Genomic DNA, 18,970 nt, shown 5'->3' on the forward strand with positions numbered 1-18,970 from the left:
TGTATATATAGTCTAGTGAGTGTGTGTATATATAGTCTAGTGAGTGTGTATATATAGTGTGTATATATAGTCTAGTGAGTGTGTATATAGTATGTATGTATAGTCTAGTGAGTGTGTATGTATAGTGTGTATATATAGTCTAGTGAGTGTGTATGTATAGTCTAGTGAGTGTGTGTATATATAGTGTGTATATATAGTCTAGTGAGTGTGTATATATATAGTCTAGTGAGTGTGTATGTATAGTCTAGTGAGTGTGTGTATATATAGTGTGTATATAGTCTAGTGAGTGTGTATGTATAGTCTAGTGAGTGTGTATGTATAGTCTAGTGAATGTGTATATAGTGTGTATATATAGTCTAGTGGGTGTGTATATATAGTCTAGTGAGTGTGTATATATAGTCTAGTGAGTGTGTATATATAGTGTGTATATATAGTCTAGTGAGTGTGTATATAGTGTGTATGTATAGTCTAGTGAGTGTGTATATAGTGTGTATGTATAGTCTAGTGAGTATGTATATATAGTCTAGTGAATGTGTATATAGTGTGTATATATAGTCTAGTGAGTGTGTATATAGTGTGTATATATAGTCTAGTGGGTGTGTATATATAGTCTAGTGAGTGTGTATATATAGTGTGTATATATAGTCTAGTGAGTGTGTATATAGTGTGTATGTATAGTCTAGTGAGTATGTATATATAGTCTAGTGAATGTGTATATAGTGTGTATGTATAGTCTAGTGAGTGTGTATATATAGTCTAGTGAATGTGTATATATAGTATGTATATATAGTCTAGTGAGTGTGTATATAGTGTGTATGTATAGTCTAGTGAGTATGTATATATAGTCTAGTGTGTGTGTATATATAGTGTGTATATAGTCTAGTGAGTGTGTATATATAGTGTGTATATAGTCTAGTGAGTATGTATATATAGTCTAGTGAATGTGTATATAGTGTGTATATATAGTCTAGTGAGTGTGTATATAGTGTGTATGTATAGTCTAGTGAGTATGTATATATAGTCTAGTGTGTGTGTATATATAGTGTGTATATAGTCTAGTGAGTGTGTATATATAGTGTGTATATAGTCTAGTGAGTGTGTATATAGTGTGTATGTATAGTCTAGTGAGTGTGTATATATAGTCTAGTGAATGTGTATATATAGTGTGTATATATAGTCTAGTGAGTGTGTATATAGTGTGTATGTATAGTCTAGTGAGTATGTATATATAGTCTAGTGGGTGTGTATATATAGTGTGTATATAGTCTAGTGAGTGTGTATATAGTGTGTATGTATAGTCTAGTGAGTGTATATATAGTCTAGTGAGTATGTATATATAGTGTGTATATATAGTCTAGTGAGTATGTATATATAGTCTAGTGAATGTGTATATATATAGTGTGTATATATAGTCTAGTGAGTGTGTGTATATATAGTGTGTATATATAGTCTAGTGAGTGTGTATATAGTATGTATGTATAGTCTAGTGAGTGTGTATATATAGTCTAGTGAGTGTGTATATTTAGTGTGTATATATAGTCTAGTGAGTGTGTGTATATATAGTCTAGTGAGTGTGTATATATAGTGTGTATATATAGTCTAGTGAGTGTGTATATAGTATGTATGTATAGTCTAGTGAGTGTGTATGTATAGTGTGTATATATAGTCTAGTGAGTGTGTATGTATAGTCTAGTGAGTGTGTGTATATATAGTGTGTATATATAGTCTAGTGAGTGTGTATATATATAGTCTAGTGAGTGTGTATATAGTCTAGTGAGTGTGTGTATATAGTGTGTATGTATAGTCTAGTGAGTGTGTATATATAGTCTAGTGAGTGTATATATAGTGTGTATATATAGTCTAGTGAGTGTGTATATAGTATGTATGTATAGTCTAGTGAGTGTGTATATATAGTCTAGTGAGTGTGTATATTTAGTGTGTATATATAGTCTAGTGAGTGTGTGTATATATAGTCTAGTGAGTGTGTATATATAGTGTGTATATATAGTCTAGTGAGTGTGTATATATAGTCTAGTGAGTGTGTATATATAGTATGTATGTATAGTCTAGTGAGTGTGTATGTATAGTCTAGTGAGTGTGTATATATAGTCTAGTGAGTGTGTATGTATAGTCTAGTGAGTGTGTATATATAGTCTAGTGAGTGTGTGTATATAGTGTGTATGTATAGTCTAGTGAGTGTGTATATATAGTCTTGTGAGTGTGTATATATAGTCTAGTGAGTGTGCATATATAGTCTAGTGAGTGTGCATATATAGTCTAGTGAGTGTTTATATATAGTCTAGTGAGTGTGTATATATAGTCTAGTGAGTGTGTATATAGTGTGTATGTATAGTCTAGTGAATGTGTATATATAGTTTTGTGAGTGTGTATATATAGTGTGTATGTATAGTCTAGTGAGTATGTATATATAGTCTAGTGTGTGTGTATATATCGTGTGTATATAGTCTAGTGAGTGTGTATATATAGTGTGTATATAGTCTAGTGGGTGTGTATATATAGTGTGTATATAGTCTAGTGAGTGTGTATATAGTGTGTATGTATAGTCTAGTGAGTGTATATATAGTCTAGTGAGTATGTATATATAGTGTGTATATATAGTCTAGTGAGTATGTATATATAGTCTAGTGAATGTGTATATATATAGTGTGTATATATAGTCTAGTGAGTGTGTATATATAGTGTGTATATATAGTCTAGTGAGTGTGTATATAGTATGTATGTATAGTCTAGTGAGTGTGTATATATGGTCTAGTGAGTGTGTATATTTAGTGTGTATATATAGTCTAGTGAGTGTGTGTATATATAGTCTAGTGAGTGTGTATATATAGTGTGTATATATAGTCTAGTGAGTGTGTATATAGTATGTATGTATAGTCTAGTGAGTGTGTATGTATAGTGTGTATATATAGTCTAGTGAGTGTGTATGTATAGTCTAGTGAGTGTGTGTATATATAGTGTGTATATATAGTCTAGTGAGTGTGTATATATATAGTCTAGTGAGTGTGTATATAGTCTAGTGAGTGTGTGTATATAGTGTGTATGTATAGTCTAGTGAGTGTGTATATATAGTCTAGTGAGTGTATATATAGTGTGTATATATAGTCTAGTGAGTGTGTATATAGTATGTATGTATAGTCTAGTGAGTGTGTATATATAGTCTAGTGAGTGTGTATATTTAGTGTGTATATATAGTCTAGTGAGTGTGTGTATATATAGTCTAGTGAGTGTGTATATATAGTGTGTATATATAGTCTAGTGAGTGTGTATATATAGTCTAGTGAGTGTGTATATATAGTCTAGTGAGTGTGTGTATATAGTGTGTATGTATAGTCTAGTGAGTGTGTGTATGTATAGTCTAGTGAGTGTGTGTATGTATAGTCTAGTGAGTGTGTATGTATAGTCTAGTGAGTGTGTATATATAGTCTAGTGAGTGTGTATGTATAGTCTAGTGAGTGTGTATATATAGTCTAGTGAGTGTGTGTATATAGTGTGTATGTATAGTCTAGTGAGTGTGTATATATAGTCTTGTGAGTGTGTATATATAGTCTAGTGAGTGTGCATATATAGTCTAGTGAGTGTGTATATATAGTCTAGTGAGTGTTTATATATAGTCTAGTGAGTGTGTATATATAGTCTAGTGAGTGTGTATATAGTGTGTATGTATAGTCTAGTGAATGTGTATATATAGTTTTGTGAGTGTGTATATATAGTGTGTATATATAGTCTAGTGAGTGTGTATATAGTGTGTATGTATAGTCTAGTGAGTATGTATATATAGTCTAGTGTATGTATAGTCTAGTGAGTATGTATATATAGTCTAGTGTGTGTGTATATATAGTGTGTATATAGTCTAGTGAGTGTGTATATAGTGTGTATGTATAGTCTAGTGAGTGTGTATATATAGTCTAGTGAGTGTGTATATATAGTCTAGTGAATGTGTATATATAGTGTGTATATAGTCTAGTGAGTGTGTATATATAGTCTAGTGAGTGTGTATATATAGTCTAGTGAATGTGTATATATAGTGTGTATATAGTCTAGTGAGTGTGTATATGTAGTCTAGTGAATGTGTATATATAGTCTAGTGAATGTGTATATAGTGTGTATGTATAGTCTAGTGAGTGTATATATAGTCTAGTGAGTATGTATATATAGTCTAGTGAATGTGTATATATAGTGTGTATATATAGTCTAGTGAGTGTGTATATATAGTGTGTATTTATAGTCTAGTGAGTGTGTATATAGTATGTATGTATAGTCTAGTGAGTGTGTATATATAGTCTAGTGAGTGTGTATATTTAGTGTGTATATATAGTCTAGTGAGTGTGTGTATATAGTGTGTATGTATAGTCTAGTGAGTGTGTATATATAGTCTAGTGAGTGTGTATATATAGTCTAGTGAGTGTGTGTATATAGTGTGTATGTATAGTCTAGTGAGTGTGTATATATAGTCTAGTGAGTGTGTATATATAGTCTAGTGAGTGTGCATATATAGTCTAGTGAGTGTGCATATATAGTCTAGTGAGTGTGTGTATATAGTGTGTATGTATAGTCTAGTGAGTGTGTATATATAGTCTAGTGAGTGTGTATATATAGTCTAGTGAGTGTGTGTATATAGTGTGTATGTATAGTCTAGTGAGTGTGTATATATAGTCTAGTGAGTGTGTATATATAGTCTAGTGAGTGTGTATATATAGTCTAGTGAGTGTGCATATATAGTCTAGTGAGTGTGTATATATAGTCTAGTGAGTGTTTATATATAGTCTAGTGAGTGTGTATATATAGTCTAGTGAGTGTGTATATATAGTCTAGTGAGTGTGTGTATGTATAGTCTAGTGAGTGTGTGTATGTATAGTCTAGTGAGTGTGTATGTATAGTCTAGTGAGTGTGTATATATAGTCTAGTGAGTGTATGTATAGTTTAGTGAGTGTGTATATATAGTCTAATGAGTGTGTATATAGTGTGTATGTATAGTCTAGTGAGTGTGTATATATAGTCTAGTGAGTGTGTATATAGTGTTTATATATAGTCTAGTGAGTGTATATAGTGTATATATATATATAGTCTAGTGAGTGTGTATGTATAGTCTAGTGAGTGTATATAGTGTATATATATATATATATATATATATAGTCTAGTGAGTGTGTATGTATAGTCTAGTGAGTGTGCGCAGGGTCAGTGCAAGATAGTCATTGCAGATAGTTCAGGTACCATTAATTGATTATTTAGCCACCTGGCTATTTAGCAGCCATATGTATTGTGGTAGAAGCTGTCTTCTGGGCCTGTTGGTCTGAGCCGATGCTCCGGTACCGTTTGCCGGACGTGTGGCTTAGTTGTCTGAAGTCTTTGTCAATTTTTCGGGCCTTACATTGCCTGATATAGAAGTTCTGCATGGCAGGGAGCTTGGCCCCAGTGATGTACTGGGATGTCCGAACCACCCTCTGTAGCGCTTTGAAGTTAAGGGTGGTGCATTTGCCATACCAAGCGGTGATGCAGCCAGTCAAGATGCTCTCAATGGTGCAGTTGTAGAACTTTTTGAGGATCCGAGGGCCCATGACAAATCTTTTCAGCCTCCTTAGGGGGCAGAGGCGCTACTGTGCCCTCTTCATGACTATGTGGGTGTGTGTGTCGGTCAGTGCCGTTTATGAGGGAGGACCTTTTTTTTTTTCATGAGCATGGCCTTACTTCTATTACAGCACGTTGGATGACTGTCATTCATATTCCATTCACCCAGCTCAATGTAACATTGATAGGTTTAGGCTACTACATGATACCCTAATTTTCTCTATGCCCGTCATGAGGTTACTACAACCTGGCCTATGAATGAAAGTTTACAACAGGTCGAGATACAATTTTTAGATGACAGACAGAGACAGATGGACAGTGACAAATTCAAAACCGCATAACACTCTCTTGCCTGCATCTAGCTTATCTAGGGTGTGGTCATTATTCCAACAGTGGCAAACAATAGTTTCTATTGGACAAATGCAGGTATTTTTATCCCTGTTTAGTTTGATCTGTGTTTAAGAAACATTTTTCAACAGAATCGGTGGATTGAATAGACCTCTGATCACGCATTAACATAGTTAATTTTTATAACAGCTACATTGTATTCATTCTAGCCTCTCACCTCTTCCCTTAATTTGTGGACTCCAATGGAAAACGCATCAGCTGTATGTGACCAGGCGAAAAAACCTTTCCAAGCTAAACCATGTCATAATCGCTACACACAGCCTACCTCGTTGTCACCATATTAGCTAAAGTAACGTCCTAGTCAACATAGCTAATAGAACTAAAGCGTTAGTAAACCCGCTACAGTCACACAGTCATGTTACAGTGTATAATAGTCAGTAAGCAGTTACACCGGCGGGCTCCATTGGCAATACATTAATAAAACCAAAAGCTTACCTTGACTTGGAAGAGTTCCAGTGTTGTGTTGGATAGTCATAGCCAGCTAGCTAACATAGCATCCCTCTGTTTGAGCCGGGTGTTTGAGTAACTAGCCAGCTGCATTTGCTAGCTAAGTAAGTGAAACTGGGGGAAAATGACACTTTCTCTTGCTTCTCCTTCATTTTTGAATAAATTAATTTGTTGAAAACTGTTCAACTATTTTCTTGCTCTGAGTCAACTACTTACCATATTTTATGCACTGCAGTGCTAGCTAGCTGTAGCTTATGCTTTCAGTACTAGATTCATTCTCTGATCCTTTGATTGGGTGGACGACATGTCAGTTCATGCTGCAAGAGCTCTGATAGGTTGGAGGACGTCCTTCAGGAGTTGTCATAATTACTGTGTAAGTCTGTGGATGGGGCTGAGAACCAAGAGCCTCCTAGGTTTTGTATTGATGTCAATGTACCAAGAGGAGGATGGAAGCTAGCTGTCCTCCGGCTACACCTTGGTGCTACCCTACAGAGTGCTGTTCAGGCTACTGTAGACCTTCATTGCATAATAATCTATTATTTAGTGACGTGAATATATTTAGTATAGTTTTATCTGAAAAGGATCACTTTTTCAATGTTTTACCATTTTTATTTTTTGGAAATTCACAGAGGAGGATGGTCCTCCCCTTCCTCCTCTGAGGAGCCTCCACTGGTGTGGACCATGTTAAGCCCTTAGTGATGTGGATGCCAAGGAACTTGACGCTAATGTTCCCTCTAAACTACGCACGGGCGTGCAGCTCCCCTGGGATTGCCGAGCAACAGAAATACTTTATCAGCCCATGGAGAGAAGAACGAGATTGAACACTCAATTGTCTAGAGTTTTCCCTTTTAGTTAACACTGTCAGTGTTTCCCTTTACTGTGGCAATTGTGATCGAATCAATGCAATATTAGCCACTTTCAATGGAACATACTGAAACAAAACGAACTATGCAAGAGATGTTGTTTTAGGCAGAACATGTCAGAGTAGGATTCTTTTGCATTGACACACACTACTCAGCCCGTAATGTACATAGACCAGTGCAGCATAACCAATCAGAGCTGCAGTAGGCCTATATGCAAATAGACCATTGCCATATATGGATCTGTGCCATTTACTTTGATCTGGACTGTCTTTACAGCTGTGGTCGTGAGTAGATGCGCTTGTGTTGAGATCAAAGCGACAGCTGCATGTAGCCACGTGTGCACATTTTGTTCATATCCTTTGCTAGTTAGTGAGTTATTAGCTCAGTTATAGATCATTTGTTGTCAGCAATAGGAGAGTGATTGCTTCCTACAAGAGCATGAAATGTGTGTACATTTCTAGACATCTTTAAAAAGTGAGTCAGGTAAAGAGCTTTTTTTATGTGTTAAAGGGGACGTGTTGTATTTTGAGACGGGCTTGAATAAACTAAGTAGCCAATAGGCAGAGGGCATAATAGCATAATTTGTCTGATTCTCTGTAATAATGGTATGGGAATAATAATACATTTTATTTTGTAAAGTGGTTTCTTGCATCAAACAACACCATTTTCAGTCATCTCCTTGTCTAAAGGACAAGTGGATAAGCAGGTTAATGTCAAGCCCTGCATGTTTTTTTCACAAGTCTCATGGAATGTAGTTTTACTCAATGATAGAACAGCTATTTCCATGTTAAATGTAATGGGATGCATTTTCTCCATTGTTTTTGATGGTAGGCCACTATGGTAGACCTACATGATGATCAAATTGCCACAGTAGCCTACTTGGCCACTTATAAAACTGTAACTTAAATCGGGTACAGCCTGTGTTCACCGTAAAACTGTTATTTAAAGCAGATACAGCCTGTGTTCACAGTAAACGTGAATTTTCAAAACAATCAAGTTTGTGCTCGGGGACATTGCTTGACACTCTCTAACAGCCCCGTCGATGTGGGCGTACTCTCCCCTCTTTCTCCTATAGTCCATGATCAGCTCCTTGGGCTTACTCACGTTTAGGGAGAGGTTGTTTTCCTGGCATCACACTGCTAAGTCTCTGACCTCCTCCCTGTAGGCTAACTCCTCGCTGTCGGTGATCAGTCCTACCACAGTCGTGTCTTCAGCAAACTTAATTACTAAGCACACACCCCTGAGGGGGCCCCCGTGTTGAGGGTTAGAGTGGCGGGGGTGTTGTTTGCCTACCCTCACCACCTGGTGCCGGCCCGTCGTGAAATCCAGGGAGCCTCATTTATCAATCATGGGTAGGCACAAATCTGTGCGTAAACCATTTGTGGGATCATTTCCATGCAAAGTGTGAGATTTATTAATATGAACGTTGGCTTGCGTGTGTGTAAATTTACACACAGCCTTGACCATGCGCACGCACAGTGCCAAGTGGTGGAAAAGGAACTTCTTGTCAAGCGTAGTGGGGAAAATGTGTGAAATTGTGAGTAATCATTAAATTTCCAATTTCATTGAATTCCCATTATGAATTCGTGCAACATATCTTGACATGCCAATTTGACCACATCAGCGCATTTGTTAGGATAATCCATATGAAGTATAGGTCATTTGTTAGGATAATCCATATAAAGTATAGGTCATTTGTTAGGATAATCCATATAAAGTATAGGTCATTTGTTAGGATAATCCATATAAAGTATAGGTCATTTGTTAGGATAATCCATATAAAGTATAGGTCATTTGTTAGGATAATCCATATAAAGTATAGGTCATTTGTTAGGATAATCCATATAAAGTATAGGTCATTTGTTAGGATAATCCATATAAAGTATAGGTCATTTGTTAGGATAATCCATATAAAGTATAGGTCATTTGTTAGGATAATCCATATAACGTATAGGTCATTTGTTAGGATAATCCATATGAAGTATAGGTCATTTGTTAGGATAATCCATATAAAGTATAGGTCATTTGTTAGGATAATCCATATAATGTATAGGTCATTTGTTAGGATAATCCATATAAAGTATAGGTCATTTGTTAGGATAATCCATATAAAGTATAGGTCATTTGTTAAATTAGAGGTACTGTAGGACTATGTGTGAAAGTGAAACCATTGTTGATATATTATACAATACTGAGATAATGGGATATCGAATGAGAAATGGCTGATCTTGCTCTGTTGGAAGATTTGGTATTTGCTGCATTTCACAGAGAGTGTTTTATTTAAAGACTGGTGGTGGTTTTTCTGCAGAAAGTACAGATTGGTTTTGGGAAATTATATCTGATGAGCCAATCTTATAGGATTTTTGCAAGAATTGAAAACACATTTTTGGTAATGTAGTGTATGTGGACACCTGCTCGTCAAACATTTCAGTCCAAAATCATGGATATTATTATGGAATTGGTCCCCCCTTTGCTGCTATAACAGCCTCCACTCTTCTGGGAAAGCTTTCCACTAGATGTTGGAACATTGCTGCAGGTATTTGCTTCCATTCAGCCACAAGAGCATTAGTGATGTCAGTTCCAATTCATCCTAATGTGTTCTTTGGGGTTGAGGTCAGGGCTCTGTGCAGGCCAATCAATTTCTTCCACACCGATCTTGACAAACCATTTCTGTATGGACCTTGCTTTGTGCACAGGGGCATTGTCATGCTGAAACAGGAAAGGGTCTTCCCCAATAACAGCACTTACAGTTGACCGGGGTAGCTCTAGCAGGGCAGCAATGTGATGAACTGACTTGTTGGAAAGGTGGCATCCTATGACAGTGCCACATCGAAAGTCACTGAGCTCTTCAGTAAGGCCATTGTACTGCCAATGTTGTCTATGGAGATTGTTTGGCAGTGTGCTTTATTTTATACACCTGTCAGCAACAGGTGTGGCTGAAATAGCTGAATCCACTCATATGAAGGGGTGTCCACATACTTTTGTATATATAGTGTACTTTAAAAAGACAAACTCATGCCATTCCGGTCCACATCCAAGTGCTATCAACCCTCGGGTTTTTGGCAACAGGCACTTTTCAGCAGGAGTTTGCTGATCGGCATCTCACACACCTCGATGAGCCAATGTTTTGGTTGCAATCATCAGCAAAACAAACTGTAACGTATACCATTTCCATACACCATCGCACAACAGGTTGAAGTCAAGAGGGGTTTCTTTGCCATGATCCTATCAATGGATTCCCAAATACGATCGGCGCAATAGACGGCACCCACCACATCGCCATAAAATCACCATCCCTAAACAAGGCTTCCACTCTTTATGTGCAAGTTTTGTGATGCGCAAAATAAGCTGCTGAATGTGGTGGCAAGCAGTGGTGTAAAGTACTTAAGTAAAAATACTTTAAAGTACTTTTTACAATTTTTTATTTAAGGGGTGGATCAGCTTAAAATTGCGGAAAGAATGTTGCTTTCAATGTAATTGTCTGCATCATTTCCAATCCCCCATATTTTTTTTGGTAAATAATATATCCATACATGTATGCATACATATATACATACACATACCTATATAGACATACATACTTTTAAAAAGAATATACCTTTATTATTATTCCACTCAAACCCTACCACCGATCCCCCAATTGGAGTAAACTAATAAACACTTCTGCTTTTACCTTCAATTTATACATCTTATACATATTTTACAGACACAGTCTACTTTACAATAGTTCTCTCTTGTTTGTTCTTAGTCCTTCCTCTATTTCTGATGTCCATCCAGTCTGATTTCTATTTGTAACTGCTATTTCACAAAAGTTCCGAACCTATATACATTTTACAGATCTCGTATGCTTTACATTGTTTATCTTGTTATTAGTCCCACCCTTCAGCTCCATTCAACCCCTCCCATCTATCTCTCAACACCATCCATTTCGGATTTCTATTTGCCATATATCTGTGCTGTGATGCTTCACAAAAGAATTGAACCTTCCTATTCTCATAGCTTCTACAGATTGTAAATAAATAAATAAAATGTTTTGCTAAAATAATTATTCTATTATTGATTGACTATGGCTTTTCAAATCCCCCAGTATTGCTATCTGTAGCGTTAGTTCTAGGCAAATGTTGCAATTCTTCAGCCATTCCTGGACCTGTGACCAAAAACGAGCTACATATGGACAATACCAAAATAAATGATCTAATGACTCTGCCTCCTCACAGCAGAATCTAGTAGACTACATGGTAATGTAAAATGTGAATTTTTTTAGTGTTCCAATACGTAATATGGTACATTTATCATAATTTGGTTTTAATCCAGAGACGATAGCAAAAGTATCTAGATCCTCTAAGAGGCCGTGGAGAGACTAATTGTGGTTTTAAAAGAAAACAACATGAATCATCAGCGTACAATGACACCTTAGTTTTTAAGCCACGGATTTCTAATCCCTTAATATTATTGTTTGACCTAATCTTAACAGCTAACATTTCGATGGCAATAATAAATAGATATGCCGATAGTGGACAACCTTGTTTTACTCCTCTAGATAGTTTCAAACTTTCTGAGATGTAGCCATTATTTACTATTTTACACCTAGGGTTACTATACATAATTTTTACCCATTTTATAAGAGATTCCCCAAAATTGAAATATTCTAGGCATTTATATACACTGCTCAAAGAAATAAAGGGAACACTTAAACAACAGAATGTAACTCCAAGTCAATCACACTTCTGTGAAATCCAACTGTTCACTTAGGAAGCAACACTTATTGACAATAAATTTCACATGCTGTTGTGCAAATGGAATAGACAAAAGGTGGAAATTATAGGCACTTAGCAAGACACCCCCAATAAAGGAGTGGTTCTGCAGGTGGTGAACACAGACCACTTCTCAGTTCCTATGCTTCCTGGCTGATGTTTTGGTCACTTTTGAATGCTGGCGGTGCTCTCACTCTAGTGGTAGCATGAGACGGAGTCTACAACCCACACAAGTGGCTCAGGTAGTGCAGCTCATCCAGGATGGCACATCAAAGCGAGCTGTGGCAAGAAGGTTTGCTGTGTCTGTCAGCGTAGTGTCCAGAGCATGGAGGCGCTACCAGGAGACAGGCCAGTTCATCAGGAGATGTGGAGGAGGCCGTAGGAGGGCAACAACCCAGCAGCAGGACCGCTACCTCCGCCTTTGTGCAAGGAGGAGCACTGCCAAACCCCTGCAAAATGACCTCCAGCAGGCCACAAATGTGCACATTGTGTTGTTTAAGTGTTCCCTTTATTTTTTGGAGCAGTGTATAAACTCCAGTCGTACTTTATCTAAAGCCTTTTCAAAATCAGCTATGAAAACCAGTCCTGGTGTCCCCGATATTTCATAGTATTCTATTGTTTCCAGTACTTGTCTTATATTATCTCCAATGTATCGTCCATGTAAAAAAAAAAAAATGAAGGCAACATATAAAGTGTTGCATGAGCTGAAATAAAAGATCCCAGAAATGTTTCATATGCACAATAAGCTTATTTCTCTCAAATGTTCTGCACAAATTTGTTTACATCTCTGTTAGTAAGCATTTATTCTTTGCCAAGATAATCCGTCCACCTGACAGGTGTGGCATAATAAGAAGCTGATTAATCAGCATGATCATTACACAGGTGCACCTTGTGCTGGGGACAATAAGAGGCCACTTTAAAATGTGCAGTTTTGTTACACAACACAATGTCACCGATGTCTCAAGTTTTGAGGGAGCGTGCAATTGGCATGCTGACTGCAGGAATGTCCACCAGAGCTGTTGGCAGAGAATTTAATGTTAATTTCTCTTCCATAAACCTCCTCCAACGTCATTTTATAGAATTTGTGAGTACGTCCAACCGGCCTCAACCGCAGACGACGTGTAACCACGTCAGCCCAGGACCCCCACATCCGTCTTCTTCACCTGCGGGATCGTCTGAGACCAGCCACCCTGACAGCTGATGAGAATGAAGAGTATTTCTGTCTGTGATAAAGCCCTTTTGTGGAGAAAAACGGGCTGGGCCGGGCTCCCAAGTGGGTTGGCCTATGCCCACCCACAGCTGCACCCCTGTCCAGTCATGTGAAGTCTTAGACTAGCTTCTACGCAATATTGATTAATAATGTCCTAGGATCCAGTTGCAGAGGGAGTGGTTCAGTCCCAGAGTTTGGATGAGACTATGGTGTTGAACGCTGAGCTGTAGTCTATGAACAGCATTCTCACATAGTTCTTTCCCCTCTTGTCCAGGTGGGAGAGGGGCAGTTTGAAGTGCAATTGAGATTGCGTCATCTGTAGGTCTGTTGGGGCGGTATGCAAATTGGAGTGGTTCTAGGGTGTCTGGGATGATGGTGTTGATGTGTGTCATGACCAGCTTTTCAAAGCAATTCATAATCACAGATGTGAGTACTACAGGGTCATTTAGGAAGGTTACCTTGGAGTACTTGGGGAACTGGGACAATGATGGTCAGTTTGAAACATGTTGGGATTGCAGACTGGGACAAGGAGAGATTGAAAATGTCTCTGAAGACACTTGCCGGCTGGTCTGCGCATGCTTTGAGAATGCACCCTGGTATTCCGTCTGTGATTGTTAATCTGTTTAAGCATTTTGCTCACATTGGCCATGGAGAGCTGGTTGACATAGTTATCCGGACAAACTTGGGCTTGCACGCAAGGCAATGTTATATTCCTCGAAGCGAGCATAAAAGGCATTTGGCTCGTTTGGGAGTTCTGCATCGCTGGGCAACTCATGGCTGGGTTTCCCTTTTGTAATCCGCTATCTGCAAGCCCTGCCACATACGACGAGCGTCTGAGCAGGGTTAATAGGATTCCACCTTCCTCCTATACTGTAGGTCGGGGTTCATGCTCAGTCTATTGCTTAGAAAACTTATTATGATTTGAAATATTGATTTTGTCTCCGAGTGCAGCTATATTTCAAATATGATTTCTTGCTAATGCGAAAGTGCATATCCTTTTAATTCCTAACTTTATATTTGTCTGCTCTTCTCTCAGCCCTCATTCTTTGTGGTGTACAACATGGTGTCGACAGAGGTGTTGGCAGTCTTTGAGAACACTTCTGACAAACTTCTGGAGCTGTTTGAGAACTTTTGTGACCTGTTTCGGAACGCTTCGCTCCACAGCGAAGCTGTTCAGTTCCCCTGCTCAGCCTCCAGCAACAACTTTGCACGGCAGGTTCAGAGAAGGTATTGTTGGTCGGGGAGGGAGGCTTACCACAGGGCTAACATGAAAATAACTCCATACTGTGTGGCACAATCCAAAGGCTAGTAAATTGAACCGATTTAGAGAAATTAGCATCTAAAAAGTATTCATTTGAATTGTTCTGCTAAGTGACTCTGAAATTACACCTTGATTTGTTCCATTGACAATGTGAATTCCTACTGTTTATCCCTCCTGGTCAGGTTCAAAGACACCATAGTAAACGCAAAGTACGGTGGTCACACTGAGGCGGTGAGGAGGCTGCTGGGACAGCTGCCCATTAGTGCTCAGTCCTACAGCAGCAGCCCTTACCTGGATCTTTCCCTCTTCAGCTACGACGACAAGTGGATATCTGTGATGGAGCGACCCAAAACATGTGGAGACCACCCCATCCGGTAACATTGGCAAGATAATGCTGATTTCTAAAATGTGTTTGTCTGTCAAATAAACATTTGTGTGTTGTGCCCTGGTAAATATGACATTTAATCAATCAATTCTACCCTAAAACCGTCAATTAATAGAACAGGTGTTTATTTGCTTCAACCGCTGAGCTGCCTTGGTGTGTGTTGAAGATATCAATCATTCAGCGCGAGATAGAGATTCTCTTTGATTCCACCGGAGCAGACTGGCAAAATGAGTGAATGCAGAATTCCACTTTTTTGACCAGGCGTGTATTAAAAACGAGCATTCATTATTATTATTAGCTAAACTGTGAAACGATGCCCAGACATTATAAGAGGCCGGCACTTGTTGGAAACTGTGTATAATCAAAGTTTTATGGTAATGGTAAACTCTCTTGTTATTAGAAGTAATACATTTGTTTGGAAATGGATATAACATACAATAACATACATTATATGACAACTTTTGGTATACCTGTGTGTTCTTAGACTTTTTTTTAGATACTGCTAGATTCTGGCAATTAAACCCTTCTACTTCTACAGAGTTAGATGAACTCGTGGAAACCCTTTTAGTCTCTGCGTGCAGTATGAAGAAAGTTGGGTAGTTTTGCGAGCCAATGCTAACTAGCATTAGCGCAATGACTGGAAGTTTAAAGGTACACTAGCATATGCAAAAATAGGAAAATATCTAAGAACTAAGATATCTTGCTTGTTACTGGAAAAAAAACTAATCTACTGTGTTGACTGCATTTTTGGGATTCTCCAATGCATAATCTAGCATACCTGTAGAATTTCAGTCATTGCGCTAATGCTATTTAGCATTGGCTCGCAAGACTATCTCTAACTTAATTTAGACTGCACGCAGAGACATAAAAATAGTTTCCACGATTTCATCTGACTGGGTAAGTATAGAAATCTCATTGTATCCATTTGAAAAAGCTTCGACTGTGTTTTTCTTATTAACTCTGTAGATTTTATGCTCGGGACTCTGGATTGCTGAAGTTCAAGATCCAGGCAGGCCTGCTGGGCCGGCCCATTAACCATGCCGTCCGGCGGCTGGTGGCGTTCACATTCCACCCCTTTGAGCCGTTCGCCATCTCAGTACAGAGGACCAACGCTGAGTATGTGGTGAATTTCCACATGCGGCACGTCTGTGTATGAGAGGAAAGCCGTGGACTAGACCTGGAGAACTGTGTCGAGCAAACAGCGGCCGTTCTGCCTTTTCCTCTCCCCCCTAGTGTGAGGAACAAAATAAGACTGGACTGTGGGAGGATCCAGTTGAAGTTGAAATGGGGAGCTTGGGGTGGGGGGTGGATTCCTTACAAGACCAAATATGTTTTGGCTTGCTCTCAAAATCTGCTTTTCCATATCACCACATACCTTTTTGTTTTTGGTCAAATTTTATTGTTACACATGTATTTGTATTTTGTACTTTATTTCAATAAGTGATTTAATCATTGATTGTGATTATTTAAGGTTATTATGAATATTTTGCTACAGTAAAAGCTATTTTTCATAATATGCTTTGCGGAGTGGACCTAGTTATTAGCCTGATTGCCCCCTTGTAGCTCAGGGGCCTCATTTATATAACCGTTCTACACTAGATACCTGCGTGCAGCATTTCTGAAAAGATTGCGCACGTACAAAAATATATGCATGTTTCCAGTTAGCTTTGGGACACAACATTGTGACACACAGTCTTTATATTGGTTGGACTCCCTGAGTGGTGCATCGTTCTGGTGGGTGGTGACAGAAAATAACCCAAACACAATTTAGCTGGCTTCACCAAAACATTACGTTTCTTGTAAACAAAACCATATGTATGGTCTCTAGAAACTCTACTTACCAGACGTAAAGTGAAATGTGTCACTCGCTATGAAATAAACATCTGAATCCAACTTTAGTTCAAACCACACCATATTCCTGCTGTGTAAACAGTGTTAGATTTTATGGTAGGAAGTCTCGCATGAAGGTCTAATGGCAGCCCGCTGTCTAATTTTGCAGGAATATGGTGCGGTTTGGACAAAATTTGGATTCTGACGTTTATTTGACACAATTCACTTTACGTCTGGTAAGTAAAGTTCCTAGAGCAGGGTTCTCCAACCTATTCTAACATGAGAGCTACTTAAAAAAAGGAACCTATTTTTTTTAAACATGTCATGAGTTACTCTTTAAAAAAAAAAAAGCTTTCAAATAAGCACATTCTTCTCTCCCCTGCAACTCTTCCCAGGTCCTTAGTGTACAAGAGAAAGTAGTGCATGTTTTTTGTCAATATGCCTGGTAAAATAAAGGTTAATTAACAACTCTGAGGGGGGCCCTATAAAATGATATTTTTTCCCTCAAATTCTGTTTGATATTTTCCCAAGTTTTCTGAGTTTTTTTTATTTTTAAATGTACTCTCAAAATTGCAAGTGTTTATAGAGAAACAACGAAATTTGATTTTCTGAGTCAATGTCAATGATTAAATCACATCTGAAGACCATTTTTTTAAGGTCTGGAAGTAATTCTACTTTAATTGTGCATCTGACCCTTTAATTGCGCATCTAGCAAGTGAGGAGTGTGCTGATCTGGAAATGGTTCTGTACTGCTGCTGCTCATTTCATGGCAAAGTTAGAAAATAACAAATAATACATACAAATGATATACATACTCGTTATATACTTCTGCCAGGTAAGCCTATTCTGCGGATAACATTTAATTGACGGTTTTGGGGAAAGTATTAATGTCAACCCACAAGACGGTCATCACATCAACTGGCTACACACAGAGTGATAGACAAACGCGCGCACCACACAGACAGACTGGGCAATATTGCTGGAAATTAATTGGCAGATATTTTGTTAGGTTTAGCTTTTTATGCCAATAGTCGCTAACCAGGGGTGGGATAATGTCAAAGTTACGTTGATTAGGTAGTAGCTGGGAGCTTGGGGTGTCTGATATTTGTTTATGACAGTATGCAGTGGAACACTGAAAATTGCATGTACTTTCACATCTTGTGCCAACCACCAGAACGATGGACATTTCAGGGAGTCCAACCAAGACTCCCCCTGTTGTGTCCCAAAGTTCGTTTCCAGTTATAAATCAGACCCCTTCCTGAAACTGCGCGCGTGAACGAGCATTAAAACGGCCTGAAAAACACCCACTATTCGCCTTTTTTTTTTATAGCGACAATAACACCATTATTTGCTGTATACTTTGGACGTATTGGAATTAGGCTAAGGCCGTTTCTAAAGGAAATAGCAATGGCTAACTTGATCGAATGTTTTTGGAGATGATGGCAGAATGTTACACTTGCAGTGACATTTGCAGTAGGCCTAGGCTATCTGACAGACAAAACGTTTCTGAAAGACAAAAACAATTGCAAATTGTCGTGGACCTGTAAATCGATCGTCGAATTTAATAGGGCTTAATGTTGGCATTTACTTTTTCTCGAACATATATGCTGCACTGCCCGCGAATGGTGAAACATTGTCTACTTAGTGCTAGCCATACACACTTCAACGAAAAATATAAATTGTCCACGATTCCTTTCTGATGCATAGAGAAAAATACTTGAAATAATAGCCTATCTAATAGGCCCAATTAAAAGAGAGATACATATGGTAATTTGTTGAGGCAATGGCTACTTCGGGAATATGCACCCATAGCCAGAAAAGGTGAGTAATTTATTCTGCAATGGTATGGAAATATGTAGGCTACTATGTTTATAAATGAAATATTGCCTACTCGCGAAGTATGACATTACAGTATTCAGACTTAAGCTACAGAAGTAGTCTACCTACAGTCGTCTATTCCACCGTTAAACAACTGCGCTCTGGATCGGATGGCATACAGCGAAATACTTGAAAGTTGATCTATTTACTACTGTGAAGTGGGTCCAATTAAACGAGCGATGGGACGAATGGTGTCCTAAGATGTAGGCATATAGGCTACCTCGTGAGTATGAAACCATCACAGAAAAGGTGATGAATTTAATATGCAATGATCATGGGTTTTAATAAATTATAGCCTAGCAAATAGATGCCTATTTCTAATTATACAGAACAAGAATATAAACGCAA

At 38.0% G+C, this 18,970-nt stretch overlaps 1 protein-coding gene across 2 annotated transcripts in view; it reads left to right on the forward strand.

Annotated features, from left to right (window-relative positions):
* det1 (DET1 partner of COP1 E3 ubiquitin ligase) overlaps positions 1 to 18,047 on the forward strand; it is a 29,830-nt gene extending 11,783 nt beyond the window's left edge. For both annotated transcript variants that reach the window (XM_055934466.1, XM_055934467.1), the window contains 3 exons: positions 14,305 to 14,495; positions 14,712 to 14,903; positions 15,881 to 18,047. In XM_055934466.1, the coding sequence (XP_055790441.1) occupies positions 14,305 to 14,495; positions 14,712 to 14,903; positions 15,881 to 16,070 (573 nt within the window). In that variant the 3' untranslated portion in view covers positions 16,071 to 18,047. The remainder of the gene's footprint in view (positions 1 to 14,304; positions 14,496 to 14,711; positions 14,904 to 15,880) is intronic.
* Positions 18,048 to 18,970: the final 923 nt, after the last annotated feature.

Source organism: Salvelinus fontinalis, chromosome 9 (genome assembly GCF_029448725.1).
Source record: "Salvelinus fontinalis isolate EN_2023a chromosome 9, ASM2944872v1, whole genome shotgun sequence".
NCBI lineage: Eukaryota > Metazoa > Chordata > Actinopteri > Salmoniformes > Salmonidae > Salvelinus > Salvelinus fontinalis.